The sequence below is a fragment of the Penicillium atrosanguineum genome, assembly GCF_028827265.1.
Source record: "Penicillium atrosanguineum strain IBT 20685 chromosome Unknown utg000006l_segment0_segment0, whole genome shotgun sequence".
Lineage (NCBI taxonomy): Eukaryota > Fungi > Ascomycota > Eurotiomycetes > Eurotiales > Aspergillaceae > Penicillium > Penicillium atrosanguineum.
In genome coordinates this window covers 1,728,962-1,754,941 of record NW_026623138.1, presented here as the reverse complement: position 1 = coordinate 1,754,941, position 25,980 = coordinate 1,728,962, and the positions used below count along the sequence as shown (strand labels likewise).

The window sequence follows — 25,980 nt, the reverse complement described above, 5'->3', positions numbered from 1 at the left end:
TGCGATCGCGGAGAGGTGGTATAGTATAAAATATAGGTCATGGAACTGCGGATAGTGTAGGTCTGGCAAGGGACGAGGAAGGTGGGAGGAAGACGGGAAGGAATCCAGCACTGCCAGAGTCGATGACATCGCGCCCTGAAAGGGATCGGCAAATAAGGTACGCCTCTCCCCTTCTGGCCCACTCAGCACGGCTGCAATGTTCCTAGAATCACTCGAGGCCTGTGACCCTGCTGTCATCTTGCCCTGGTCTCGGGTTTGAATGAGTGATCAGCTATAGCTGTTTGGGATGACTTTGGTTCGATTGGTAACTTGTATTGCATCATCGGATATTTCAGCCAGGGAATAAAGCTAGGGATAATCAATTAAACTTGGAGATCCGGGGAAATGACATAGACTGATTTAAATTATTTATTGAAGAGCTCTATACCTAGTTCTCAAGTGAAAAAGTGATAGAGAGCTACCCAGGTTCGACTGAGACAGGGGCGGGTCAATAGTCCACCGTACATGCTTGGCCCAAATAGCTCCAGATCAACAATTATTGAGGCCAAACCTACCCTTATATTCCCCCGGTACTATTCAATAGTTTAGTTTACTCACGACAGCATCGAGTTTCTTGGCAAATTCGTGGCGGCTTCCAGGCCGCGACAGTGCTACGAGACCAGTTGGCGGGGAGCTACCGACAGCAAAGGCGGAGGCAGCTCTTACTATCTTCCAACCACAGCTTCTCCAACACATCCCCGCGACACTCACCACCACCCTCTCCCACCCCACTCAACTCCCTCCGCACTCATTTTTTTTTTCTCCTCACACCTCTGTTAACATGTCGGACGACGATGATTTCATGCAAGACTCTGATGAGGAGTGGGTATCCCTTCGCTGCCCGGTGTTGGTGTGCTACCTAGACTGACAGCCCGCAGGTACGACTTTGATTACGAAGGATCCGACGATGACGAGTCTGGCGACATTGGAATCGAGAACAAATATTATAATGCAAAGCAGATGAAGGTGGATAACCCCGAGGACGCCGTTGACGAGTTCTTGGGGTTACCAGCGATGGAACAAGACAAGAGCGAATGGTTCGTGGCGGATTCTCGATGGAGATGGACATTACTGATTGCGACCAGGGGATTCAAAGGATTAAAACAGGCGATAAAATTGGAATTCAAGCTTGGACGATACGGCGATGTAAGTGGTGTCCATGCGACAGGTGTTTACCTATCTAACCTCACAGGCCGTCGAACATTATCGCGAACTCCTCACATATGTCAAATCAGCCGTCACACGCAACTACTCCGAGAAATCCATCAATAATATGCTCGACTTCATCGAAAAGGGATCCGACGATACGCAAGCCTATCAATGTATGGAGGAGTTCTACTCGCTCACCCTCGACTCATTCCAGAATACCAACAATGAACGCCTGTGGTTGAAGACGAATATTAAACTGGCTCGACTCTGGCTGGACCGGAAAGAGTATGGCCAGCTCAGCAAAAAAGTGCGGGAGTTACACCGGGCGTGCCAACGCGAGGATGGGTCGGACGACACCAGCAAGGGAACATACTTGCTCGAACTCTATGCTCTTGAAATTCAGATGTACGCCGAGACGAAGAACAACAAACGCTTGAAAGCACTCTATCAGCGAGCGCTGCGCGTGCGGTCAGCCGTGCCCCACCCGAAGATCATGGGGATCATCCGTGAATGCGGAGGCAAGATGCACATGAGCGAGGAGAACTGGGAGGAGGCGCAGAGTGACTTTTTTGAATCATTCCGGAACTATGACGAGGCGGGTTCGATGCAACGAATCCAGGTGCTCAAGTATCTGGTGCTGACGACCATGCTGATGAAGTCGGATATCAACCCGTTCGACAGTCAGGAAACCAAGCCGTACAAGAATGATCCGCGCATATCCGCCATGACGGACCTGGTGGATGCCTTCCAGCGAGATGACATCCATGCTTACGAGGCGGTGCTTAGCAAGCATCCCGACGTACTGGCAGATCCGTTCATTGCGGAGAACATCGACGAGGTCAGCCGCAACATGCGCACCAAGGCGGTGCTCAAGTTGATTGCACCCTACACCCGATTCTCCCTGCAGTTCATCTCGAAGCACATCAAGATCTCGGTACACGAGGTGCTCGACATTCTGAGTTACCTGATCCTCGACAAGAAACTCAATGCCAAGATCGACCAGGAGAATGGTACGGTAGAGGTAGCGAGTTCCAGCGACGTGGAACGGCTGCGCGCGTTGGAGGAGTGGAGCTCATCCTTGCATAGCCTGTGGCAGACCGCCCTCAACGGCGAGGGCTTCCGGTCAGAGGAAACCACCGGCTCCATGTTCGCGGGATATGATGACGGGCCCATGGGCATGCGGACCCGGCGAAAGGAGCGCGGCAAGCCTTTCGGAGGCAAGCTAGCTGTTTAGTGGCGTACCTGCGGCTGAGCCGCGACAAAGAAACACAGAAGACCCACGTGGAAGCGCATTGCCCATCTCACACCGAGTTTTGCTGCCTGCAGCGGCCCGTTCGCGTTGCCCGTTGAGCGGTCTATTCTCTTTCCATATTCTACAAGACACATGACCCGCAATTTAGAGTTACTTATAGCTAGCAACATAAGCTAAAATCCAATATCACGATGAGACGAGTTAGCAGGGTTTATTTGCTACCATGCTACGCTAGTCTACCAAAGTACAGCACCGACGTACACGCCTCAAAAGCCCCGGGATCAGGGCGCTTGGAACAGACCTTCCGAAACCCGACAGCTGGGATCTGCTTGGCCGGCTAGAGTTTGCTACGCGGCCCATCGATCAGGATTGGGAAAGGAGCTCCGCGGCGCATGTGAAGGTGCAATTCCCTCAAGGGAGGTGAATGCGAGAACTCGAGATCCCGCTATCTGGCCCTTCTATCTGAGTTTGGTGATGCACCCTAGTGCAGCAGGTACTTTCCTAGACGCTGGTTCGGAAGCTCTCCGTAGCAAGCCGCACAGATCGCACACCCATGATCTCTCCAGTTGGGATTACGATCCTCATCCTCAACGCCCCAAACCCAGTCCCTAATCTCACCTATCAAGCCGGTTGGTGAGGTCGGGTGATGGGCCCGGGCTGAGGTCTGATGTGATGTGGATGCTCAGACCTCGAACCCTGGAACCCTGGAAAACTGCATAGGTGACACGATCAAACATCACGAAACCCCGCTTTTCAGACGGGTAAAAGAGCTAGCCGAGTTTTGGGCGTGTCCGATTAACCCGAGATAGAGCCGGAGCACCATTGGGGCGATCGGGAGACGGTGGGGATCGATTGTTTTTTTTTCTTTTCTTTTCTTCTTTTCCGTCTCGCGCTTGCAGAAACCAGATGTGGATGTGTTTGGGGGTAAGTTAGAGAAGGTCCATAGGTCCATAGGTCCATAGTCCTAGTCCTAGTCCTAGGCCAAAGTCCAAAGTCCAAGTCCAAGTCCGAATTACCGAATTACCAAATTACCAAATTAGTTACCCAAATCCCAATACCCAAATCCCAAACCCCAAATCCCAAATCCCAAATCCCAAATCCCAAATGCAAAATTCAAAATCCAAATCCCGAATCGAGAATCCACGCTGCAGGGTCGAATGTTTGCTGAGGGGTGACAACTCACGATCTCCCGAGGGCTTGTGTTACTTCCTCTCCCTCCCTTTTCCCTTTTCCCCCTCCCTAGTCCTAAGTCCCTAGTCCTCAGGTTCCTTCGATTTCTGGGTTCCCTGGTTCCCTGGTTCCCTAGTTACTAGCTGATCGTTTTGCTCCCCACTTCTCGACCTTCAAACGTTCTTCGACTTACCTTCAACCTCCAACATCCGACCTTCCTTGAAACCTGACCCTCTATTCTCAATTTTCCCGTTTCCAACCGCTTGGAAACTCTTATTCGCGGTCTCACTCGGCGTTCCACTCTGGATGACCCGTGAAAGCTAGTTGACAAAGGTCTGAGCTCCCCGATCGCTGTGTTTCTGGTTTCTGGTATCTGGTCTCGGCGTGTGTTGCCATCCGCCATCCCCCTCTGTACTCGCGTTCTTTTCCGGAGAAGGGTTCCGAGCCTTTGCTATCCCTGCACCCGGTGGAGCCGTGTATGGTTCATCCACTCCTTGACATGGCAGCCTTGATGATCCTCCCGCACTGTCAACTACTTGCCCGTTGAAGGACCCCCCGATCATCGCTGACATCATTTGCGGCGCACTTTCGATGTGATGGTCTTGGCCGGGCTCCTGATGATCAGTGTCTTACTCTAGACTTCTCATCACATTTCTGCTCGGCCAATCATCGTGTTATTCTGGAGCCAGTCACACAGCCACCAACTATGTTGTTGATATTTGCAAAGTCCGTGAGATCTTCGTGCTGATTCCATGCCAATAGTTTATTCGACCCAATCTGTCGGGACCATTCGTGGTCGCACAAGACGCATATTTGGACCTCTCTGCTGGTGTGGCCCTTTATATCCGCCCTCTATCACCTTCTCATGCTAATATTACCCCAATTCCCAGATGCCTCTGAGCTCCTAAACCATCCCAGGCTGTATGCGATGTCCTTATCAAAACCGTGGAGTCATTTCGGTCCTCACCATCCTTTCCCGGAAAAACAGAACTATTACCGGGACCCTTTCCCCCCATCTCTTCTTCCTCCATTAGGATTTTCTATTTCTGCGGCCTTTGCCCCTGATCCCACCATGAGTAATGCCAATATGAACGCCTTGCCGTTAGATGAAATGGAGCGCTTCCAGAAGCTGTCCAATGAGTTCGAGCCGGATGTTCAGGTACGATGTCTTCGTCCCGCCCAAGATAGAGGCTGACCGGATTAGGGGCCCCTAGTGTCGACGAAGCAGTCCAGTCATAGCATTGCGATGGACTATGCCAATGCTGACCCTACCCTTGCAACAAAAACAAGTGTATGTCTACCTAGTTATCGTGACCGGTTGAGCACGCGGTCATACTGACGTCCACAGGCTCTGGCAATCACCCACCCCATGACTCGTATCATGAAAGGCGATGGGAATTGCGGTTGGCGCGGTATGCTTTTCGTCCGTTCGAGAGGAAATCCATCTGATTATTCTAGCGGTGACTTTCGGATACTTTGAAACCCTCTACGCCCTGCGAGACCCCATGCGTGTTCAGCGAGAAATGAGTCGCATCGAATCCCTTAACACATTGCTTGTTCAGGTCGGCCTCGATCCCACTCTATACGAGATCTTTGTGGATGCCACCGAAGACGCATTCGCACAAACCTTGGCGGCTATCCAGAATGGCGAGCAGGATGAGACATACCTGGTCAATGCCTTCAATGATGAATTCAACTCAAATTCCATCATTACTCACTTCAGGGTATGTAGCCCTGAAAATATACAAAGTCTAGGCTGACTAAAATCTTTTCTAGCTACTCACTAGCACCTGGATGAAACTCAACCCTCAACAATACCAAGCCTTTCTCTCCGGGCCCCTGGACGAGTACTGTGCTAAACACATCGACCCGCTGAAGACGGAAATCGATCAAGTCGGACTACAAGCCCTGGTCGACGGTATCATCCAAGGATCTGGGTTTGGAGTCGAGATTCTCTATCTCGATCGAAGTGAGGGCGACGCGGTGACGCCTCACCAGCTGGTTTCTGGATCTACTCCCAATGGACCTACCATCCGCCTGCTATATCGACCGTAAGTTTTCCCTGTGCCTTAAAGCCTTGAAAGCCCGCTCTAACCTTCTTAGTGGCCACTATGACCTTCTCTACCGCGCCGAACAGACTGTGAATATGGCACCCATGGTCAACCTCCAATACGGAATGACTTCTAACTATACCCCCTGGGACCAAGGCGCTCTCTCCTTCGACGTCAACTCAAGTTTGATGTCCATCCCCAATCTGATGGCGGACCCCGGATCTGGATTCGGCATGCCCATGTCTCCAATTCCCTCGGTACCTCAAACGCCAGCAAGCCCATTTCGAATATCCACCCCCCAGGACATGTACCAGTCGCCCATCCAGAACCACGTTCCAGTTCCCGTCTCATCACCTCCACCTGTGATGCCTTCGGCTCCACCCCCAATGACGACTCTGCCCAACAGATCTGATGGCCCGCAGATCCGCTTGAATCCATTGGTGATGAAACCAAACCTGAGCCATTCCCTCCCAGTGACCACGCCTTTTAAAAAGTGAGCACTCCCCCCACCACCTAGCTAGTCGCCGCTAATGTCTAATTTGAGAAGCTCCCCCTACAACCAAGCGCACTTCCAGAACCAAGATTTTGAGCCAATTCACTGGGAACCAAGTGACTCTCGCCGATGAAGTAATGAATCAAAATTTGCCCTTCTCCGAACTGGGAGTCAGCGTCTTTCTCCTTTCGGACATCCTTGCCCTTATCCTTACCCCTACCCCTTCAACCCTTACCCTTGCCCAATGACCCTATTGTCGCATGGCAGTATGATGCATAGTTCGAGCGTTCTGCGTCTTCAGATTGTTTCCTCGGAAATGAGGACCGAGAAATGAACAACGAATGCTTTGATCTATGATACAGTAACATACACACTTATAGGTACACAAGATATAAGTAACAGGTACTAGAGTAGGTACATAGGGCATGTAGCGTTAACATTTCTCATCACTCGCCTCCATAATCGCATCAACCATCTCATCTAACCCCCTCCTCTCCGCCTCTTCATCCAAATACCTTGCCATCACAAGCCTCGCTAGCGCATCACCCACCCAGTTCTGACTATTCCAGTCCGCATCATTCATAATAGGCGTCTCGGCAATAGTCCGTTGTAATGATGATACAGGCACTGTGTCTGGTAGTGATGAGATACGTATCACGCGTGCAATATCTGCATTTAATTAGCCATCTTTCACCATTTGGATATTGGACCTTGAACTGAACCCCGGGTCAAGATCCGTGATCTGTGAATCTGATGTGATACATACTCGTAGAAGAAACAGGAAGTTCGATATTAGCACGTTCAAAGAAACTGAAGAATCCAGGTGATCCCACGACCTCCATTAGGGCAGATTTGAGGCGTTCGCCGTTCTCGAATTCGAGATATAGTGAGGCGTGTCGGTAGCGCGCGTAGTCGAGTGGAGAGGCGACGGTTATTAGAACGGAGAGGTGGGTTGGCATTGTAGCCTTTTTGAGTATATAAGAAATGGAGAACAAACGTAGACTATGGACTATGAATTTCACGAGAATTAAATGGGTGAATGTGAATTTAAAGAAATTCCGAGCGTCGGGACCTCGGGATGACGTCGGTGGAAGATGGGTTTCCAGATCGGGTGGGTCCGCCCTACGTGAGGAATTGATTTGGATTGAGCTGTTTGTAATTCATTCACTGATTCTATCTCAAATGATCGTCTTTTCACTTGGTGAATAACTGCGCAATCAAGCTCGGAATCGCTCGAATGATCTGACCCAGGACGTACATCGTATCGCCAAAGGGTGTGGTCTGATACTCCGCCGGACGGGGTGCAATATCAGCGACGGCGAGGATAGTATTGACGAGCGGGGTCGGGTATGTAGCGTATAGATATGCAGCGACGATATCGTGGCCGTTTGTAATGCCGCCTAATTTGTAGTGAGTAGGGTTCTCAAATGTTTGGCGGTTCTGATCACGAGGTTAATATACCACTAGTCCACAGGTTTCCATCACTGGTGAAACGCAGTGCGTCACTCCATAGCGTCGTTTCGGGGAACTGTTTTCTCAGGAGTGGGATTAGGAAGCGTGGTGCTGTTGCTGTCTTTCCTTTGGTGATTCCTGCGTGGGCGGCGACTAAGATGCCCGTGCAGACTGTCATGATCGTCGTAGCTGCTGCGTTGTGTTCACGGACAAAGTCGAGGTATTCGATCGGGGGGGGCATGGATTTCGGCGGAGGTCCGGGTATGTAGAGGAGATCGAGGTTTCCTGGTGCCACGGCTGCGTCGGTTAAGGAGTCTGTCAGGCGGAGAGACATTTGCGATGTCACTGAGGAGTGGGCGTTGGGACCGTCACGGCCGATATAGTGGATTTCGCACGGTCGACCTAATTCTTGGAGTGGTTTCGGCATTCCTATCTCTTCGATGTATTCGGGTGTTGCCATGAAGATTAGGTCCACTGCTGCTAGGTCTAGGAGCTGGACGGAATCCACGAGGAGGACACCGATGCGGAGGGGTACCATGATGGAAGCTGGAATCTGTCCGGAGGAGTAGTTATTCAGTGTAGGTGATAGCATAGCTAAATATCTAGGCATCGGGTAAATAAAGCCCAACTGCATTCACTGTCCAGGTATCGGTAAGCTCCGGCTCCGACGGATGAGCGCATTTGCGCAATTGGGCCGTGTCGAGCCTCTTCGAGTCGATGCACTAATGTGCGCAATCGAGCGCAGTCCGACGCAGTAGTATTGCATGGTTCGATTCGATCTGTCATCAACCGATTCATGACTGTGGAAGTTGCACCTGCACAACCTCTTCGGGATTTGAATGGATCTGCTCAGATTAGACCCCGTAACTCCACTGAAGATACCGGCATCCTCCCCTGGGCATGGGAGTATTGCGTAGGAAGGCCATGATGTTGGAAACTCGGACAAAAGCCGAAGGGGACAATCCCGAACTGGACCCCCCCACAATTCAAGCTCCACAACTGGCAGCCTCCCGATCCCTCTCGGTCGAGGCTTAACAGTGGCTATAGAGTTTGTTACCAAACTACCCGGCAACACAAGCAGTGAGTGTTTGACTACTGTTCTCTGGTCGTACAACCATGGTCAACGGCTGTATCTTCACCGCCACCAGCCTTATCTCGCGCCAGGGATCAGGGGATCAGGGAATCAGGGCTCAGGGGAACCGGGAAGCTTCCCCGCATCAACCTGACAACTTAAATCTCATCGGTCCATCCAGCAAATAACGGCCCCCCATCCTCCCCAGTTTTTCGAAGTTGGTAGGGTTAAATCGGAGCACATCGCTCCGCCTTTCGTTCGGCTTTCCTTGCCATGGCATGCTTCCCGGACTCGGGATCCGCAATGCTGTAGCCCTCATATTCGGAGCACTGTGATCCTTGGCTTAAAGTTCAATTTCCCCGCGTGGGGGTGGGGAGTATATAGTCACAAGGGAGGGTCAATTTCTAGGGGCTGTTTATTCTGTATTCTTGCTATTGTGACAATCATGGGCTCCATGATAGATAGCCCGCCGAAGGGCGGATTCAAGTTAGTGCTGGAGAATCCATATCTTTGCGGTGTGGCATCAGTAAGTATCAAATCTGTGACAATAATCAATGGCTAACTCGGGTAGTTCTCGACTCTGGGCGGTCTCTTGTTTGGATATGACCAGGGCGTGATCTCTGGTGTCATCACCATGGAGAGCTTTGGCGCTGCGTTCCCAAGAGTTTACAGCGACTCTGGTTTCAAAGGGTGGTTTGTTTCAACTCTTTTGCTTGGTGAGCTCCCTCGGACGATTGGAAATCGAAACCTAACACGATGAAGCTGCATGGGCTGGGTCTCTGATCAATGGACCCATCGCCGATCGAATTGGACGAAAGCTATCAATCAATATGGCTGTCGTAATCTTCGTCATTGGATCTGCTATTCAATGTGGTGCGGTCGATATCCCAATGCTCTTTGCTGGTATGTCTTTCACGGTGAACTCGAGACCTTCACTAATTTCTCCTAGGTCGAGCGATTGCCGGCCTGGCTATCGGCATGTTGACTATGGTGGTCCCATTATACATCTCAGAAGTATCCATCCCTGAGATCCGGGGAGGCCTTGTGGTAACACAACAATGTGAGCTTCCCACACTGCATGGATATCCCTGGATGATTCGACTAACCCTATCTAGTGTCCGTCACAATTGGCATCCTGGTCAGCTACTGGATCGACTATGGAACCAACTATATTGGAGGCTCGCGCTGTGCCCCGAATATGGCTTACACAGGAGGAACAGCTTCAAAGCCTTCCTTCGACCCATACCATGATGTTCCCATCGGCGGATGCACTGGTCAATCCGAGGCATCATGGCGACTCCCACTAGCCATCCAGATAGCTCCGGCATTGATTCTAGGTATTGGAATGCTGTTTTTCCCAGACTCGCCTCGCTGGCTACTTATGAAGGAGCGCGACGAAGAATGTCTTGATGCTCTTTCAAGACTGCGTCGCCAGTCTCGGGATAGTCCCACGCTTCAGAACGAATATCTGGAGATTCGGGCGTCCATCATGCTCGAGAACACCTTTGCACGGGAGCATTTTCCCAACATGACAGGATTCAAGCTACATGCTGCTCAGGTAACTTTCCTACGCCCTATGCTAATTCCCATGCTAACATGATCTACGCCAGTACATGTCACTAGTGACAAGTTGGTCCCGCTTCAAGCGGTTGGCTATCGGTTGCTGCGTCATGTTCTTCCAGCAATTCATGGGTTGTAACGGTGAGTACAACCGCTTGCTTTCAAGCCACAAACGATTCTAATTCGTTCCAGCCATGATATACTACGCTCCCACGATATTCGGCATGCTGGGCATGGACGGCAACACAACTTCACTTCTAGCCACCGGTGTATATGGTATCGTCAACTGCCTTAGTACTCTACCGGCACTCTTCTTCATCGACAAGGTTGGACGTCGCGTCCTTCTCATGGCAGGCGCCACAGGAACCTGCATTTCGCTTGTTATCGTCGGGAGTATCCTCGGCGGATATGGCTCCAGCCTATCCGGAAACAAGTCCGCTGGATACGCAGCGATTGCATTCATATACATTTACGATGTCAATTTCTCATATTCGTTTGCGCCCATCGGCTGGGTGCTGCCGTCTGAGATTTTCAACTTGTCAATTCGTTCGAAAGCAATATCTATTACGACATCGGCTACTTGGATGTGCAACTTGTGAGTTGATTTCCCCTTTCCATGGAAATGATTCTTCTAATTATCTCTATAGCATCATCGGCCTCGTTACTCCGGACATGCTCGATACCATCACCTGGGGTACTTACATCTTCTTCGCAGCATTTTGTCTAGTGGCGTTGGTCTTTACGATCTTTTGTATTCCCGAGACACGCGGAAAGACTCTTGAAGATATGGATCTCATATTTGGTGATACGAGTGCTCATGAGGAGAAGAAGCGCATTAAGCGCATCGAGGCTCAGCTGCGTGGTACGCCTTTTGAAGATGACGACATGAAACCGGTTGATGAGCATGAGGAGGTTGTGGAAGAGTGAGAGTCTATATTATGTCTAACTTGTCGGGCTTTCTTCAAATATTGTAAGCGATGTGAAAAATCAGGGCTCTTAGTGTCATTCTCTACTGTAGAACAAGTCTCGGACCAGTAGAAGTAGAACAGGAACCCCCGCGGCTGACGGGAGATCGCTGCCTTATCGGCCCCTGATACCAGGCCGACTCCACCTCAACTTCAACGTCTGTCTTTCTCTCTTTCCATCACCACACCCATCATGTCTTCCCAGAAGCCCCAACAGACCTACTTTTCTAACGGCCGGGCTCTTCAGAGGTGAGATCTCCGCTCGGGCCAGTTGAGACCCCGTTTAGCTAGACGAAAAACCCTGCTAACTCGGCGCGACCCCAACAGCCCGCCGCTCACCGTTCGCGCCGTTCGCTTCTTCGAGAGCGCTTACACCTTTGTTGGACTGTACTTTGTCAGCCTGTTTTCGGTATGAGAAGCCCCCTTCACTCGGATACCCACGCCTTGCGAGGCCGGAGGGATTTCCCCGTTCTTTGCTGCCTGGAGATGCTAACTCGGGAAATTCGCAGCTCGACACCTACGCTGCGGCCCAGGCTTCCCAGTTCAATGTCTACAACCGTCAATCTGCCTCGAAGTCCAAGTCTCGATTTGGTGTAAGCTCAGGCACCTGGGGTGGAAGCGGTGGTGGTGGTGGCGGTGGTCCTCCCGGTCCGGGGTCGGGTCCTGGCAGGCGTATCGGAACAGTGGACGATGTTCGAGGCCCGGAGTGTGGGGGCGGGACATGCCGTGGGTGAGAAGGTGGTTGCTTGGATGTGAGGTACCAAATACCAGAGACGAGAGTGAAGACTTGAGGCAAGCGGCCATGGTGGCTTTCACCTATGGACTGAGAATGCCTCGACTCGGCGAATTGTGCACTTGAATATATGCGCAGTGCTATTTTTACTCTATAACTGGAATTCAAATCACAAAAAAGCTATAAAGTAGGGTATCTGCGTCTTGTTATCTGGCTATCAGCTCCTATCAACATCGATGGATCCACCGCCGATCATCGATCAACACACCCAGACCAACGCCACCGATGCCACACATCACCGCCTTACCCAAGGTAGATCATGTCAAGATGTATCACGACTAGTCATCATGAAGAACATACAACATGCTCACGTGACGGTACCCCACTCTTCCCCTCGTTTGGAAGCAAGCAAAGTCAACACCTTGGGCCCTGAACGACCGGAGAATCCAAGATGACGTCCATTCCTTCCACGGACGCCGAGTGGGCGATATTAATCACCCGTTTCCAAGAGGTGTTGCCAGCCCGATCCCACTTGCATCCTGCAATCCCATTGGAAATCCCAGGAATGATCGACCACACGCTCTTGACCGTGGGCGTCGAAGCAGACCGAGTAAACAAGATCTGCGACGAAGCCAAAGAACATGAATTCGCCTCCGTCTGTGTCCGCCTGGAAAACGTTTCTCGCGCCGTTGAAAAACTCAAGGACGCGCGAAAGACAGTCGTCGCCTGCGTGGTCGGCTTTCATGAGGGTACATACGAAACGACTGAGAAAGTGCGGGAGGCCAAGGAGGCCGTGGCACAAGGCGCCAAGGAGCTGGATATGGTTATCAACTATCCCCTGTTGAAGCAGGGTAAATATACAGCGGTCTATGAGGATGTCTTGGCTGTTCGCGAGGCTGCGCCTCCACCGGTTATTCTCAAGGCGATTATCGAAACATCTCAACTTGAAAAGGATGAGATCATTGCTGCTACTATGATCTGCTGCATGGCGGAAGTGGATTTCGTTAAGACTAGTACCGGGCTCAAGGGCGGTGGTGCTACCGTTGAAAATGTCACCATTATGCGTCTTGTTGCTGATCATTGTGGAACAACACAGACTAAGATCAAAGCGAGTGGAGGCATTCGGTCTGCTAGTGACTGTGTGAACCTAATAAAAGCTGGTGCGCACCGCATCGGCACCAGTGCCGGCGTTTTAATTGTGAAGGAGGTGGATGGGGACGCGTTACCGGAGCAAGGTGTTGGTCAGTCCGCGTATTAACATGTGAAGGCTTTTGCTCTCTGGCAGGACTCTTTTTGAATGTCAGATGTGTGAGATAGAGGGAAGCCCCGATGGGCCTCAAGATATCAACAATGCTTCATGTCATAGCCAAAAGACAATGCCAGTCTGATTTTGCAAAGTCATGTCTTTGAAAGAATCGGGGATAAATTGAATCGGATGTACTAGCGTGATATTTGTTGCGGGTAGGCTATATCTAGGAACATACAAAACCACGATTCTACTATTTAGTGGGTGTTGATGCCATGAGAAGAGGTTCGTTGCGCTTTCTTGTCCGGATGCGATTCTTATTACAGTACTGTTAAGTTGTATTGAAAAAGGATCACATGCAACCATTTTTTATTACGAAGGCTTGAGTCTCTTACTATAGATTGTACAGTAGAATTCGAAACCAGATTAACCCCCAGACACTCACGCTTTGTTTCTCGGCCCGTACTTCGAACTAAGCTAATATGTTTTAAAATCAGGCGTCAACAATTCAACCCTAAGATAAGAACCCTCTTAGTTCCAGAACAACTGCTTTACGTAAAACACCGTCTCTTACACAGAGCTCCTATACAGTCATTCTCGAAATCGGCTTGACCGCATCACACTGTGTTGCTATTTCCTAGCCCCACTGCCAAGGCTTTAGCGTATATAATTTATTGAGATGTCTGCCTAAAATTCAGGGCGTCGTAAAAGGCGATTTGTATGTTACAGTACTGAGCTATGTAATATTACGTTATGCGTATGGAAAGTCCAAAGGATTGTATGGAACACCGTCGTGGAGCTGTGCCTGGTTGGAAACGGTCCCTTGTCTTCTTATGGGTCTTTATCATGAGCCTAGCTACTTGAAGGCTAGAGCGAATCTTTTCATGGGACTCGCCTAGGAGCAAGACATGCTCAATACATTACGCTTCATTGTGCGCAGGAATCCGGAGGGGTCCTAGCTGTGATCATTTCCACCAGAAAAACAATGCAGTCATTCCCATCGCTTGAACGGCTGTAAGCCAAGACCCGATCGCAACTCCTGTCTGGGGGTCTCCTGTCTTCCAGGAATAGATACCAGTGACTAGGCCACTGAGGAGTAGGAAGAGGAACATGTAAGCAGCGAACAGGGGCCAGTCTGGCTGTTCTTCAAGATGAATACCCCATCCTTGTGCCATTGGTTCTAGATCAGCTCCAGTTTTCCAAGGCAGACGTGGCCCCCACATTATATCAGGGTGCTTTGATGCAGGGGCGTAAAAGTGGTGGAGGAACGTCCGATAGTCCATAGGCGGCTCGTCAATCGGGCATGGGATATATCTATACTTTCCGGATTTTACTTCTGCTTCGGGGGGTATGGAAGGCATAACTATTGAACCGGCGATTGGCGAAATTAGCGGTCTTTTCCCGATCCGGAACTGTTTTGAAAGTCAGCCATTGTTAAAGTCCTTAGTATGTAAAGCTGTGCAACTTGCCTTTATAAATATCGCCTTCCCGGGCTTGCTGAACCGAAATTGCATTGGGAGCATAGAGTGACGGACATGCTCGTATTTTTCTCGGATCCTCTCGAATAACTGTCCATCACTAGGCGGCTGGTCCAAGTGAAGCTCACTCAACTCTAATGTGAATTTTCCAGTCTCTATGCATAGTTGGAGAGCCTGTCGCTGTCGAGTGTTAGAAGTCGAAGGACCCTCAGCAACGACTGGGGTTTCTGGATCATGCTGATCATTGCTTCCACTATCGTGTGGCATATTCCAACCCATAAGTGAATTGGGAGGTCTCGAAGGCGCTTTTTTTGAGGATTGTCGTGATGTTGAGCCCTCATGCTGGGATTCTTGTCTAGAGTGCTCTTTTAACCTAGCCGCTAGTTTATCGATTGATCCTGGTATATTATCCTGAAAGTCGCCGTATAGAAGATCTCCGCATGTCTGAGATATTAATTTGAGAAGAGTGAGAGGGATCATGATTTTCTTACACATCGCCACACCAGTCTCCTGTATCCAGTGCGCAGCCGCGGCCTAAGCAGCCTCTGGCCAACTTCCCAAAGTAGTTTTAGCAGGATCCAGACATAATAAGACCTTGCTGATGCCGGCTCGATCCTCGTATATTCAATGTTAGGCTGTGTATCGACAGCACTTGAGGCTTCGGCGTATGCTGGAGGTGGTGCCGAATTCTGCTCTTCCAAAAATCCAAGTCGATCTCCGATTGAATCCTGTAACCGTCTAATTTCCTCGACATGCACACGCTGAAGTTCTTCGAGTGCTCCTCTTTGGTGTTTGAGTTCTGAGATTTGAGCTTCGTACTCATTTAAGCGCTCTTTGAGTTCCGATAGCTGCTGAGTTATCATCTCGTACAATTTAATATCTTTCGACTTCAAGGCTTCCTTCAATTCATTCTGCAGATTGGCCATTTGTCGCATGTGGTTTGTGCGGAGATTTTTAATCTCCTCAACTAAAGTCTTACCGGTCTCAGTCTCGGATAAATCCAGCTGCCGGTCAACTAGTTCCTGTTGAATGTTCAGAAGTGTTCTATGCTTCTTGTCCAGAACGGATTTCAAGATCCTTTGAGCATCTTGCGCAGTGCCGGAGAAGCGCTCAACGGTACTCCCTCTTTCAATCATAGTACCCCACATGTTGGGGTTCTGTGTCAATTCTTCTTGTCTCCTTTCGCCTTCTTCAAGGTAGACCCCGTCCCACCTATTAGTGATGAGCACTACGTTGCTCAGAGCCGCCTCTCCAACAAGCTTTTCGAACATCCGCATATTTTTCGCCGCTGAGCGAGTGAAACGCGGGACTTTGATGTTATGCATATAAATGACGCCAGCTAAATTGACCCCTTCAACGTGGGTATCAGCGAGCCAGGTTGCGATTTCCCGTAAAATGTCTGTATCACTTCGATAGGTATCATCGAAGCCAACGGTGTCGACAAGAACAACAGATTGGTCGTTGATTTCAGTACGGTAAACATTAAGCCTATCGGTAACTGTGTCACTTAGCCTGATATACACACTGGATGAAGAATGTTAAGCTGCATTTACCAGACTCCAGCGTTGCACCGACTTTAATTGATGAATCTCCAGTAGCCGCTCGAATAAAGTGCGATTTGCCCACCCCAGTCGGACCCAATACAACAATAACGGCATCCGCGGGAGTCAGTTTAGACTTGCTGCTTTCTGCAGCATCTGCCAGAGTGAGTCGTGCCGTTGGGGTGCTGTGAACTTGATCGTCTGGGACCATCAAGAGAAGCTCTTTCGCATAGGCCGCCGCCACGAGTGCCGCATATGGTTGCCATTCCTTAGACTTGTGTGAGTCGGCGTAGTCACAGATACCGCGAATAACCAGACCTGGAAAATGATTCATAAGTCCAGCCAGTTCCATATCCACACAGCATATCCCTAAATCCCTAGCTAGCCGATCTCGAACCCTGCCATCTTTTACTACCTGGTTTGTAGATCCAATAAGCCCGTAATGGATGACTGGCTCTTTGCTCTCTCGTGGGGGTCGTGGAAGCAGCTTGGATTGGTCGCAATTTATACATGTACCATCTACACGATGATCATATTCTGCTTGGAATAGACGGTCGTCTTGCGTTGGCCTCGTGAAAAAACTCGTCTGGCGAGGCGTCATTTGGAGGTTGGAAATAAATTCATCAACGTGGCTATCTTCTGTCAAGTGATATGCTCGGAGGGCTGCGAGAGCATTTAACAGAATCCGTGGAGGTCGATGTAGCATCCCTGCTCGTTCGATTTGGCCACTGCTTGGCTTTTTGCCAAGATCGTACTGAACCACCCCTCCAAACGTGTCCGTTGGCTTGCTCACTACTATATCTCCCAGCCGTATATCCACATTTTTGCTTGGTATCCCTCCGCCAATACCGACCATTAAACCGAAGCGAACAGCTTGGAAGCTGGACAATAACTGAACCGCAACTATTGTGGCCAAATTAGTGCCATATTCGCCACTCTGCAAAGTAGCAATAACGACGTTGTGCTTTCCAACTCGTCCAAAACAATAGGTGTTTCGATCGTTCGGCAAGGAAGGTAATGATGGGTGACTTTCGTCCAACATAAGCCTCGCAGCTGCTATCTCCACAGGCAAGGCGCATATCCATCCGACTGTGTAGTCGTTATAAGATAGGTGGGCCTTGGACTCCATAACGCTAGGCGTCGATGAAGGCTTAAGCGTAGGATGAGCCAAAATTGGGTGGACGGCCGGCTTGTAAGAAGAAATAGTAGTGGGCGGGGTTGATGAGCGGGGAGGTTGGGCATAAGCCTCCAGATTCCATAAAGCTCCTCAGACTGTAAGTGTAATGTAATAAGAGGGTTTAAGGCTTGTAATGTACCTTACAAGCCGAATCTGCGTCCTCGATTTTACGTGGGTAGCTCAATAGATCATCTGCGCCAAGGCCTTGGCGATAAGGCTAAGAAACAGTTTCTCGGTGTATAATTGATATGATACAAAGCCTGTCGCCAACCCGCTCTCAACTATTAGTTACCTGAAGAGAACGAGATTGGATGTGATTCTGGTACAAATCTTGGATTCGTCTCGGTCAATATGAGCTAGTAGCGTAGGTGGAAGCAGTAACAGAGCCTTCCCCTCAATCCAACTCAGAAGCAGAGCACTCCTTAGTGCCATACCATCATACCTGGCGATATCAACCCTGTTGCATCGGATGGCCCCATCCAATGTAACTTTTCAGAGGCTGCAGGATGGCCCCGCTTACCGGGTGATCGACAAGATATAAAGAAAACCGCGCTCGAACAGGGCATACACGAGCTCAAAGATTCAGATACCGACTAGCAGCATAATCCGTACGTTGCTGCCTAGGAGTTCCCCTGAGAGAAATCCCTCGTCTTTTCCCTTCCCCGCGATTTCAGGCCTGGGGTTCTACCAGGTTGGCACTTCTTTTCATCTTCATCCATCTTCGGACTCATTATTGCAACCGAACCAAGCCATTAATCAACACCGACAACACCCTATAATGCATAATCTCCGTGATTCGCTGCTGGGCCCTTCGCCACGAGGCACCCCTCACCTCACCACATCAGAAGATTTTCGGATAGACCAGGAAGACATCCGTCAGTGCATGGCTCGGGGAGAATTCAAGGAGATTAGGGGCGCGGCCTTCAGCAACCGAACCTGGATTACTACCTCCCGATACTGCGAGCTTGGAGATGGGGTGGATTCCCTCGAAGTTTACATTCATTCTATGTGGTATATGTACTACCAGCTCGGTCGGAATATCTCGTACGAAACGCCCGACCACGAGGGTCTTATCCTCGACATCGTCCGCATTCAAGGAATGGGACCGCTTACTCGGCCCGTGCGAGGAAATTACGGTGTTGATATCGCACGAACTGCCGAAGGTATACTGTGGAATGATCTGCCCTTCTTAGCCACCGATATGACCAGCTTCTGGAACAGCGACTTTCCGACGATGTCGGGTACACACCGACTTAACTTTGCGACTTTCCTAGCCAAACTGGCATCAACCCGCGTCGGCAAGGATAGGTTGTGCCAGATTGCCCTCATTCTATTCCGCAATCTGTTTGAGGAGAGACAGGGACTTCGCAGCGGGGAGGAGTCGGATGATGAAGATCCAAAGCGAAGCATGCATCAGCTTGAAATTTTTCACTTGTTGCCAGCTGCCGTGGCTTGGCTGCGCCATACAGGCCACAATCTTGTTCTACTCTCAGAGGTCTATTGGAACGATTGCCCTAGTATCATCAGCAAGGGGGCGAGAAATTCATCGAGTCAGAGCTTGGGCGGCGATCACCCACTGGATTCTCGCCATGGAGATACATATACTGGCTCAAGCGACTCCATGAAATCCAGGAGGAGGCCAAAGAGGCCAAAGAGGAACTCTTAGAAGAGTACGCCACAGATGCCATTGAGTACATGGTCAGTACCGTTATGCAACGAAATTCTGAAATTTTACGGGCATACCAGAACGGTGGAGATGACTTGCATCAGGAAAAACATCTGTTTTGCCGGAAGAGTCTTTTGAAGAGTGAAGCTACGGAGAATGAAGACTCGAATGACTCGAAGGATGGCGCAAAATAAGTAAGACGCGAAGGAAGGCGCCAAAGCAGATGTCAAGGAAGTTATCAATCAGATCTCTCTCTTTTTCTCACTTCTCTCCTACTTTTATTCCCAAGTTCAATGTTACTTTTCTGTCCCAATGCAGCCCTTCGCATGTCTGCTCTATCTTCGAAGGTGTACAAATAAGATACGATTACACCACTTCGATGAGGCAGATGAAATACATATGTTCTGGTGTTATGGTAATCGTCTGACTTCCGGATCGTTCAGACTGCCAGAGAATCCCTCGTGTCAGATTTGTGAAGAACATGGTAGCTACTAGAGCGTCAGGTTACTTCAGCAATAAGTAGACGGCTAGGATATTCTCTGTTTGACAGAGATGCTCAAAATATCAAATAGTCAGTAAGCAATTTGATGATAAGCCAAAATATCTAGCTAGATACTCAATGAGTGTGGCCATAGCAGAATATCACAAAAAAAACGAGATACTCGGGATGCACACCACATATGTATCAACCCAACATACACTCAATATTACTTGATCCTAGCCATTTTTGACGCGAATTGTAGGCATTGAGAATCACGCGTCATCTCACACTTCCTGGTAAGAAGAATGGCCAGTAACAGCCATTTGAAATAGTTCTATCAATGGCGGAAGTCACACTTAACTTTTCCGTTGTAGGAGTCATACGTGCACTTATTTCCATCCTTCTCGCACTTTGAAGATAATTCTCATGGTTAGCTGAGGTTATTATACTTAAGTATAAAGAAGAGATACCTTTGTGTTGGCGGCGCTAGGGCACTTGACAAGGTGTGTCTTCCCACCAATTCCGTATCTACAATTGTTGTCCTTTGCAACACATTTCTGGGGAGTTGTTCCGAGTACTTAGTTTTAGTGTCATGTGGGCATATATTGTATAAGACTCACTCCTGTGTACTCAATGTTGGCAGCATTCTCAACTCTAGCATTGAGGCCGTCGGACTCGGCATCAATGGGACTAGCAATCGCACCCATGGCAGCGAACAGGAAAAGGGAAACCTTGGTGATCTGCATGGTGAAGGGCTTGGAGCATTGGTCGATCAAATAATCACAGGCGGAATTGGTCTTGATGAGGTTGAGGTCTTGTAATTTGGGGCATCGAGCAGCTGTCTTATATAGGAATCCTCCCAATCCCTGCAAAAGAGGTGACAAACATAATCGCAAATTTCGATGCAGTCATCATGAGGGCCGCAGCCGGAAGATGATCGAGCTACCCAATAAGAGCTCTAATTTGCGTATTTGAGGATATTTACCTTATTGGTTGGTATACTCCTATAGGCGAAGCATTTGACTCATTGATAATTGTACCACGTCGGGGAGTAATAACACGCGCAGAAGGACCGGAGCAGCAGATTAGCCGGTCAATATTCTGATATGCTGAACTTTTGACTCTTCATCACGAGCAAGGCTCTTTCAGTTATGCTGAACCGAGGAATGATTTTCAGGTCCAAGGCATGAGTGCATTAGGAATGCAGGGTAGAGGTGGTGACATAATACATTGGCCAGGAGACAACGGTACCGCCCCGCGTCCGCCTCTCGTGCCGGGCCGTGGCCCGCACAGCCTGCTGTGGGGGAGGTTTGACGAACTGGATATCGATGTGATGGAACCCTGTAGGCGTTAAGGCACAGATGCGCGGTAGTATATACGTGAAACTTGAATAGACACATGCGAAACGACGCGTATGAAGGAAATCCTCACAAGAATCATAAATGAGAATTCCTATAAGTAGAATACGTAGCTTTGGGCGGAACTCCGATTTGCAGCAATGCTTTACCCCGCCACTCAGTCTCCAACCCTCAGGCTTTCTTCGTGGCCTGAGAGGCGACAAACACGTCAGCATCAAACTGCCTTTATGTCGCTCTGAGTCACTCGATGGACGCCGTGGGGCGACAGGGGGCACCCAAATCGCATGATCAGCGGAGGATCAAGGGTCGGAACCAACAGACCTGGACATCATAGGCGGCCTTGGTAAACTTTGCCGCAAAAGTGAGACAGAACGAAAATTGGGAAAATAAAACAAATTGGCTGCCTAAGCGGATAGATCGTGGAAAGTCAAAGAAGCAGGGCGACACAACAAAATTCCCGCATTGTGACAGTCGCACTGCTGGGGAATGATCATCATGCAGACAGCCACATGATAAGTTCAGCTCTATTACTATTGGTAATCTTGATTCTCCGGACCAGGCACCCGAATATGAACCATATTCAGAAAAGATAACTCTTCAATCTTCCTGTTGCTTCTCCACAGAGGTAGTAGCCGACGGCGTACCCAAGACAACCTTCACCGACTTCCACGTAAGCCGAAGAACAAAGAGAGTCAGAGACCCAAAGTTCATCCAAACAAGGACTGCAAAGTAAGCCAAAAATTTGGGAGGAATTCGCTTGAAGATCTGAATCGGGTCAACTCCCACCATCGCCGTGAATTCATCGATCTCCACCAACGCAGTCCCGGCCACATCCGAACCACTTGGATCACTTGGCTTTTCAGCCGTAGACTCAAACCCGTCATTATAGATAACTGCCGCGATAGCCCCACCGAATACGGTCATGAAGAACATCATCATGGCTTTGTAGACCAGTTCGTATAGCCAGGTCCCGCAGAACAGGAGCATCGCAAATGCCTCACCGCGGGAGCGGCGAGGTACGGTGAGAAAGTGTGCGATGGAGTCATCTTGGCCGGGTTGCAACAACACAATTACGCGGCAGATCAAGTAGGTCAAAAGGCTGATGGAGGCGATTGGTTCCACAAGGCTGCGGTTCGTGTTCAGAATGTCGAGGGCAGTAAAGCTCAAAGCGGTTGTGGCCCACAGAGAGAGGAGAGTCACGGAGACACCTGCGTAGAGACGAGTTCCGAGAGACGGTGTTGTAGAAGCCATTCTTGAGCTGGAATTTAGCTGAATGGGTGTTTTTGGATGGTTATTTTTTTCTTTAGATGGAGGTGTCCTTTTTGGCCCCCATTGACGTCTCAAGGCACCGATCTATTTTTGCGGAGAGCCGCTAGATCACTAGACTCTGAAAATTTCATCCGCTATCTTATCTATTGTAACCTAATGGGGAATAACTTCAAAATTCACATGTTCATTTCGATGAAATCTCTCACTTTCTTTGCCTACCCATCTCCAACACACCCTCACGCCACTTCCAAAGCCCAGATAACACTGCAGCGGGGCCAAAAATGAAAGTACCGAGTAAAGCACAAAAGAACGTTACCAGAGGTGAGATCTTGGTCAGGTTCACACGGCGCATATCCCAAATTGTAAAAGTACACCATACCACAACAACAAGAGCCAAGCATCCGACCTGCAAAAGCTGCACAGAGGGTGTTATAGTCAAGCTGCGGATATCGGAAACAGCCTCGGGGAACAATCTGCTCACAAGAACCACATGCGACGTGCTGGAAACAACGATTATGATATTAAAGAAGCGTGAGATGTATTTTAGATCTCGGGCTCCAAACAGCAGTTGACCAACTGAGAGTTCCTCGGTGTCAGTTTGGAAGAAGTGCTTGCCAAGGCGAAGAAGAAGAGGAAGACTAGCATGGACCACCGGTATCACCCGCTCAACACACATGGGTCCTGTTTCCCCTGGGTTTTGTCCTAAGATGGTCGCACCACAAGCCATAATTGGGATATACATGGCTAATATCCCAAGTGGCAGCGCTTTCGCGGCCCAGGGGTCGATTGCTCTGGGAGAAGGATAATAGAATGATTGTTGTCCGCTCATGTAGATGTGTATCGCGAAATAGACGGGCAGGACAATCTCCCAACCAAATGAAAACGAGGCAATCAAATGCGGGATTGAGCTGGAGGGATTAGCAATCACGCTCAATTTGTAGATTGTTCAGAGCCACGTACCTGAATAAAGGTGAGATGAGGAGACCTGGTCGAAAAGATTCAACCGCCCAGAATCCACTGATGGCGATCGTGACGAAAGACATGTAGAGCTGTAGTGGCTCAGACTCGCTGTCAAGGCCCCGACCAATGTCAAGACTTCGAGACAGAAGCGAGCTCAGCAATGCAATAAAAAGCATCAATCCCATCCAGAACACGGTTGCCAAAGTCGACCGGTCTTGCGCATTTATCTGGACTTGCTCATTTAACGCGACCAACCCGGACGACCGAGAGCTCTTTGGTAGATATCTCAGAGTACGGCCCGGGGTAGAACCTATTGCGAACAGCGGAGCAATGTGCAAGTCACCCAGCTTAGAAACGACATTGAGCTGAAGAAATCTCAGGAAGCGATTGTCAAGAACTTCCATACGTTGGACACTCTTGACATGTTCCATGGTTTTTTTTGTTCTTGGGCCGCGCTCCTTCTGATACTCGTGGAAGATGCGTTGGATTCTATCATGATCCGGATGTGGACTCTCATCGAGAGCTTCTTTCAGAAGATCGCAGAAGAATCCTGCGGACTCGATTGCAGCGTTTCCGCCTTGTCCGGTTAATGGATTCACCTACACTCAAGTGAGGGTGGTTAGATGTCTTGTCCTGCTTCAAGGGGTCATGTATAGGTACCTTGTGGAAAGAATCCCCGATCAGTACAGCTCTCTTGTAGGAACATTTCTCGAGCACGAATTCTTCAATTGGCACGAGCACGCTAGCCATGCGACGTTCATAGATGTCGCCAAATGTATGACCATTGAATAGGGGGTCATTGGCATAGGCAGCAGCTACTTTATTTGCCTCGTTCTCAGTATAGCGTGGGATGTCCAGGTGAGTCTTCATCTCGGCATTCTTGAAGAATGCAAAGAAGTATAATTTGTTGTCGGGCCCTATTGGACAAAGATAAGATCGACCCTTGAAAAAGGATTTGTATGCTGTTGCATCCGGTATCCCATCTGGACGTTTCGCAATGCCGAACAAGCATCTATACGTGCAAGAAATTGCTGAGGAGACGCTATTAGCATTGTCAATAGATCGCACAAGGAGACAATAATACACTTTCTCATTCGTGCTGCGCCATAATCGGGGTTCTCAATGTCCGCAAGGCGCCACATCTCAGTTCTTGTGCGGCTGCGGACCCCATCCGCGCCAATGAGGATATCTCCACGGACAATAGATCCATCTTTCATTGCGACCCGCACGCCATTATCAAGCTCTTCGATTTTGAAGACTTCCATGGAAGTATGGATGTTGGATTTGTCCTGTAAATTATCGTACAAGGCCCGTAGCATGTGCTGCCGATCCATAAACCACATGCGATATCCAAGTCTACCTCGCTCATGGTCAGCTCGACTACCTATAAGGGACAAGATCCACTGACAATTCTTCCATGAGATCACCAAATTTTTTTGCAGCTCCTATTTGATGCCCATCTGGACCAGAGTCACAGGTATATTGCACCTGCACTGCATGGGTTTTCAGCTTGTCATTGATCCCCAACTGGTCCAGGATTCTCGCCCCATGGGGTGCTAAGCCCAAGCTCGCTCCGAGTTGGGGTGCGATAATATCATGCTTCTCGAGAACAATGTAGTTAATGCCATATCGCTCTAAGATGTTGGCTAATGTGAGCCCTGCGATACTACCCCCAACGATTATCACTTTAAAAGCAGCCATAACAACAGTGAAGGATGACAAGTTTCAAAAGTTGGACAGTTGAACAGTTGGACACTTGTCTCCTGCGCGTGGGGAATATCAGGCTATATTTATCGGGGCGCCTCATAAGGCGTGCCATTTCAGCAGGCGGGCCTCGGACCACCTGAGCACGAGGCGGCGCATACGCAAATCCGGGAAGCTGTCGTGTCATTTGTTCCACAATTAAATACGGACCTCGTGTTGTCCAATGGCAGGGCATTGCATGAGTAGCTGAAACGGAAAGTTTGATATTTCCTCCTAGTTATCCCCGACACTGCTGCCTGAAATCTGGGGCTCGACGAAGGACAAAGCTAAACCTTACCCGGTAAACTCGATGTTGGCTCGTTGTCACTAATATATTATCGGCTGATAAAATGGTCTGAGCGTCAACCTATCGTATAGCTCGACCGAGAAGATAGTCTAAATGGGCCGAGATGCTTGATTCTTCACTTCCTTCTCACCATTTTTCTGGGCATCTGCATAGACTGCGCGATTTTCTTCTTATTTTTCTTTTTACATCTCTTTTTAGACCTCTTTGCATCCTCATTTCCTTTTTTTTTTTAAGATAATTCGAATACGCCTAGGGACATAAGTCACAGTCGCGTGTTCAGAGTTGTTCTTATTATATTCCTGGTCCGGCCTCACTTCAGGTGATCGGAAGCCTACAGGGCTTATCTCGAAGATTCTCTCCAACGGTACCCCAAGATATGATCTTACTAATGAAACAAGACCCAACCACTGGATCGGGAATATTTTATGCTTACTCAGCGGGAAAGTGCTTACCTCCGCCGTTATGCTCATATTTTGGACCCACAGTGTTTTATGCGTGGCGGGAATTAATTGTAGTGCGCGTTCGTATGCCGAGTTCTTGGGAGGCGGAAATCGAAGGCCCGATTTCAACGATCTTAAGCCTCAAACGTCATTCAACAGCGAATTGGTTCCCTTCCGGTGGAGGCCTCCTATCAGCGGGGCTCCGGGTGCGATCTTAGCCCGGGCGCCAGGGTTTAATTGTTGTGCTGTCATAGTGCGTAGATATGTCACATTAGCAACTTAGAAGCTGGTCTGTTCGTCGGCGCATTATGACTTAAACTTTATCTATTTTTTGCATTTGCCGTGGGGCGAGTTCCACCTTCAAATTATGCAACGCAG

At 49.4% G+C, this 25,980-nt stretch overlaps 11 protein-coding genes across 11 annotated transcripts; 5 read left to right on the top strand and 6 right to left on the bottom strand.

Moving 5' to 3' along the window:
• Nucleotides 1-820: 820 nt before the first annotated feature.
• Nucleotides 821-2,422, top strand: N7443_007798 (uncharacterized protein; the record flags this gene model as incomplete). The annotated part of the gene is made up of 4 exons (XM_056887854.1): nt 821-861; nt 918-1,076; nt 1,125-1,185; nt 1,232-2,422. The coding sequence occupies 4 exons, from the start codon at nt 821-823 to the stop codon at nt 2,420-2,422; spliced, it is 1,452 nt and encodes a 483-aa protein (XP_056739545.1).
• A 2,053-nt stretch (nt 2,423-4,475) lies between these two features.
• Nucleotides 4,476-6,287, top strand: N7443_007797 (OTU family ubiquitin thioesterase; the record flags this gene model as incomplete). The annotated part of the gene is made up of 7 exons (XM_056887853.1): nt 4,476-4,769; nt 4,815-4,901; nt 4,959-5,022; nt 5,069-5,334; nt 5,387-5,661; nt 5,714-6,154; nt 6,209-6,287. 7 exons carry the CDS (start codon nt 4,476-4,478, stop codon nt 6,285-6,287), a joined length of 1,506 nt encoding a protein of 501 aa, XP_056739544.1.
• Nucleotides 6,288-6,587: 300 nt separating this feature from the next.
• N7443_007796 (uncharacterized protein) lies at nt 6,588-7,113 on the bottom strand (the record flags this gene model as incomplete). Its single annotated transcript, XM_056887852.1, has 2 exons — nt 6,588-6,823; nt 6,921-7,113. The coding sequence occupies 2 exons, from the start codon at nt 7,111-7,113 to the stop codon at nt 6,588-6,590; spliced, it is 429 nt and encodes a 142-aa protein (XP_056739543.1).
• A 235-nt stretch (nt 7,114-7,348) lies between these two features.
• On the bottom strand, nt 7,349-8,144 carry N7443_007795 (major facilitator superfamily domain-containing protein; the record flags this gene model as incomplete). The annotated part of the gene is made up of 2 exons (XM_056887851.1): nt 7,349-7,554; nt 7,616-8,144. The coding sequence occupies 2 exons, from the start codon at nt 8,142-8,144 to the stop codon at nt 7,349-7,351; spliced, it is 735 nt and encodes a 244-aa protein (XP_056739542.1).
• A 979-nt stretch (nt 8,145-9,123) lies between these two features.
• Nucleotides 9,124-11,937, top strand: N7443_007794 (sugar porter family MFS transporter; the record flags this gene model as incomplete). Its single annotated transcript, XM_056887850.1, has 10 exons — nt 9,124-9,204; nt 9,250-9,394; nt 9,441-9,581; nt 9,628-9,738; nt 9,794-10,236; nt 10,289-10,379; nt 10,431-10,833; nt 10,886-11,161; nt 11,531-11,612; nt 11,713-11,937. The coding sequence occupies 10 exons, from the start codon at nt 9,124-9,126 to the stop codon at nt 11,935-11,937; spliced, it is 1,998 nt and encodes a 665-aa protein (XP_056739541.1).
• Nucleotides 11,938-12,387: 450 nt separating this feature from the next.
• On the top strand, nt 12,388-13,194 carry N7443_007793 (2-deoxyribose-5-phosphate aldolase; the record flags this gene model as incomplete). The annotated part of the gene is made up of 1 exon (XM_056887849.1): nt 12,388-13,194. The coding sequence occupies one exon, from the start codon at nt 12,388-12,390 to the stop codon at nt 13,192-13,194; it is 807 nt and encodes a 268-aa protein (XP_056739540.1).
• Nucleotides 13,195-15,136: 1,942 nt separating this feature from the next.
• N7443_007792 (uncharacterized protein) lies at nt 15,137-16,535 on the bottom strand (the record flags this gene model as incomplete). Its single annotated transcript, XM_056887848.1, has 2 exons — nt 15,137-16,158; nt 16,214-16,535. The coding sequence occupies 2 exons, from the start codon at nt 16,533-16,535 to the stop codon at nt 15,137-15,139; spliced, it is 1,344 nt and encodes a 447-aa protein (XP_056739539.1).
• Nucleotides 16,536-18,156: 1,621 nt separating this feature from the next.
• Nucleotides 18,157-19,238, top strand: N7443_007791 (DUF3632 domain-containing protein; the record flags this gene model as incomplete). The annotated part of the gene is made up of 2 exons (XM_056887847.1): nt 18,157-18,873; nt 18,897-19,238. 2 exons carry the CDS (start codon nt 18,157-18,159, stop codon nt 19,236-19,238), a joined length of 1,059 nt encoding a protein of 352 aa, XP_056739538.1.
• Nucleotides 19,239-19,862: 624 nt separating this feature from the next.
• Nucleotides 19,863-20,271, bottom strand: N7443_007790 (Peptidyl-prolyl cis-trans isomerase D; the record flags this gene model as incomplete). Its single annotated transcript, XM_056887846.1, has 3 exons — nt 19,863-19,934; nt 19,996-20,082; nt 20,146-20,271. The coding sequence occupies 3 exons, from the start codon at nt 20,269-20,271 to the stop codon at nt 19,863-19,865; spliced, it is 285 nt and encodes a 94-aa protein (XP_056739537.1).
• A 1,209-nt stretch (nt 20,272-21,480) lies between these two features.
• Nucleotides 21,481-22,134, bottom strand: N7443_007789 (D-aminoacyl-tRNA deacylase; the record flags this gene model as incomplete). The annotated part of the gene is made up of 1 exon (XM_056887845.1): nt 21,481-22,134. One exon carries the CDS (start codon nt 22,132-22,134, stop codon nt 21,481-21,483), a length of 654 nt encoding a protein of 217 aa, XP_056739536.1.
• Nucleotides 22,135-22,354: 220 nt separating this feature from the next.
• On the bottom strand, nt 22,355-24,377 carry N7443_007788 (uncharacterized protein; the record flags this gene model as incomplete). Its single annotated transcript, XM_056887844.1, has 4 exons — nt 22,355-23,060; nt 23,113-23,711; nt 23,773-24,124; nt 24,181-24,377. The coding sequence occupies 4 exons, from the start codon at nt 24,375-24,377 to the stop codon at nt 22,355-22,357; spliced, it is 1,854 nt and encodes a 617-aa protein (XP_056739535.1).
• Between the last annotated feature and the right edge of the window lie 1,603 nt (nt 24,378-25,980).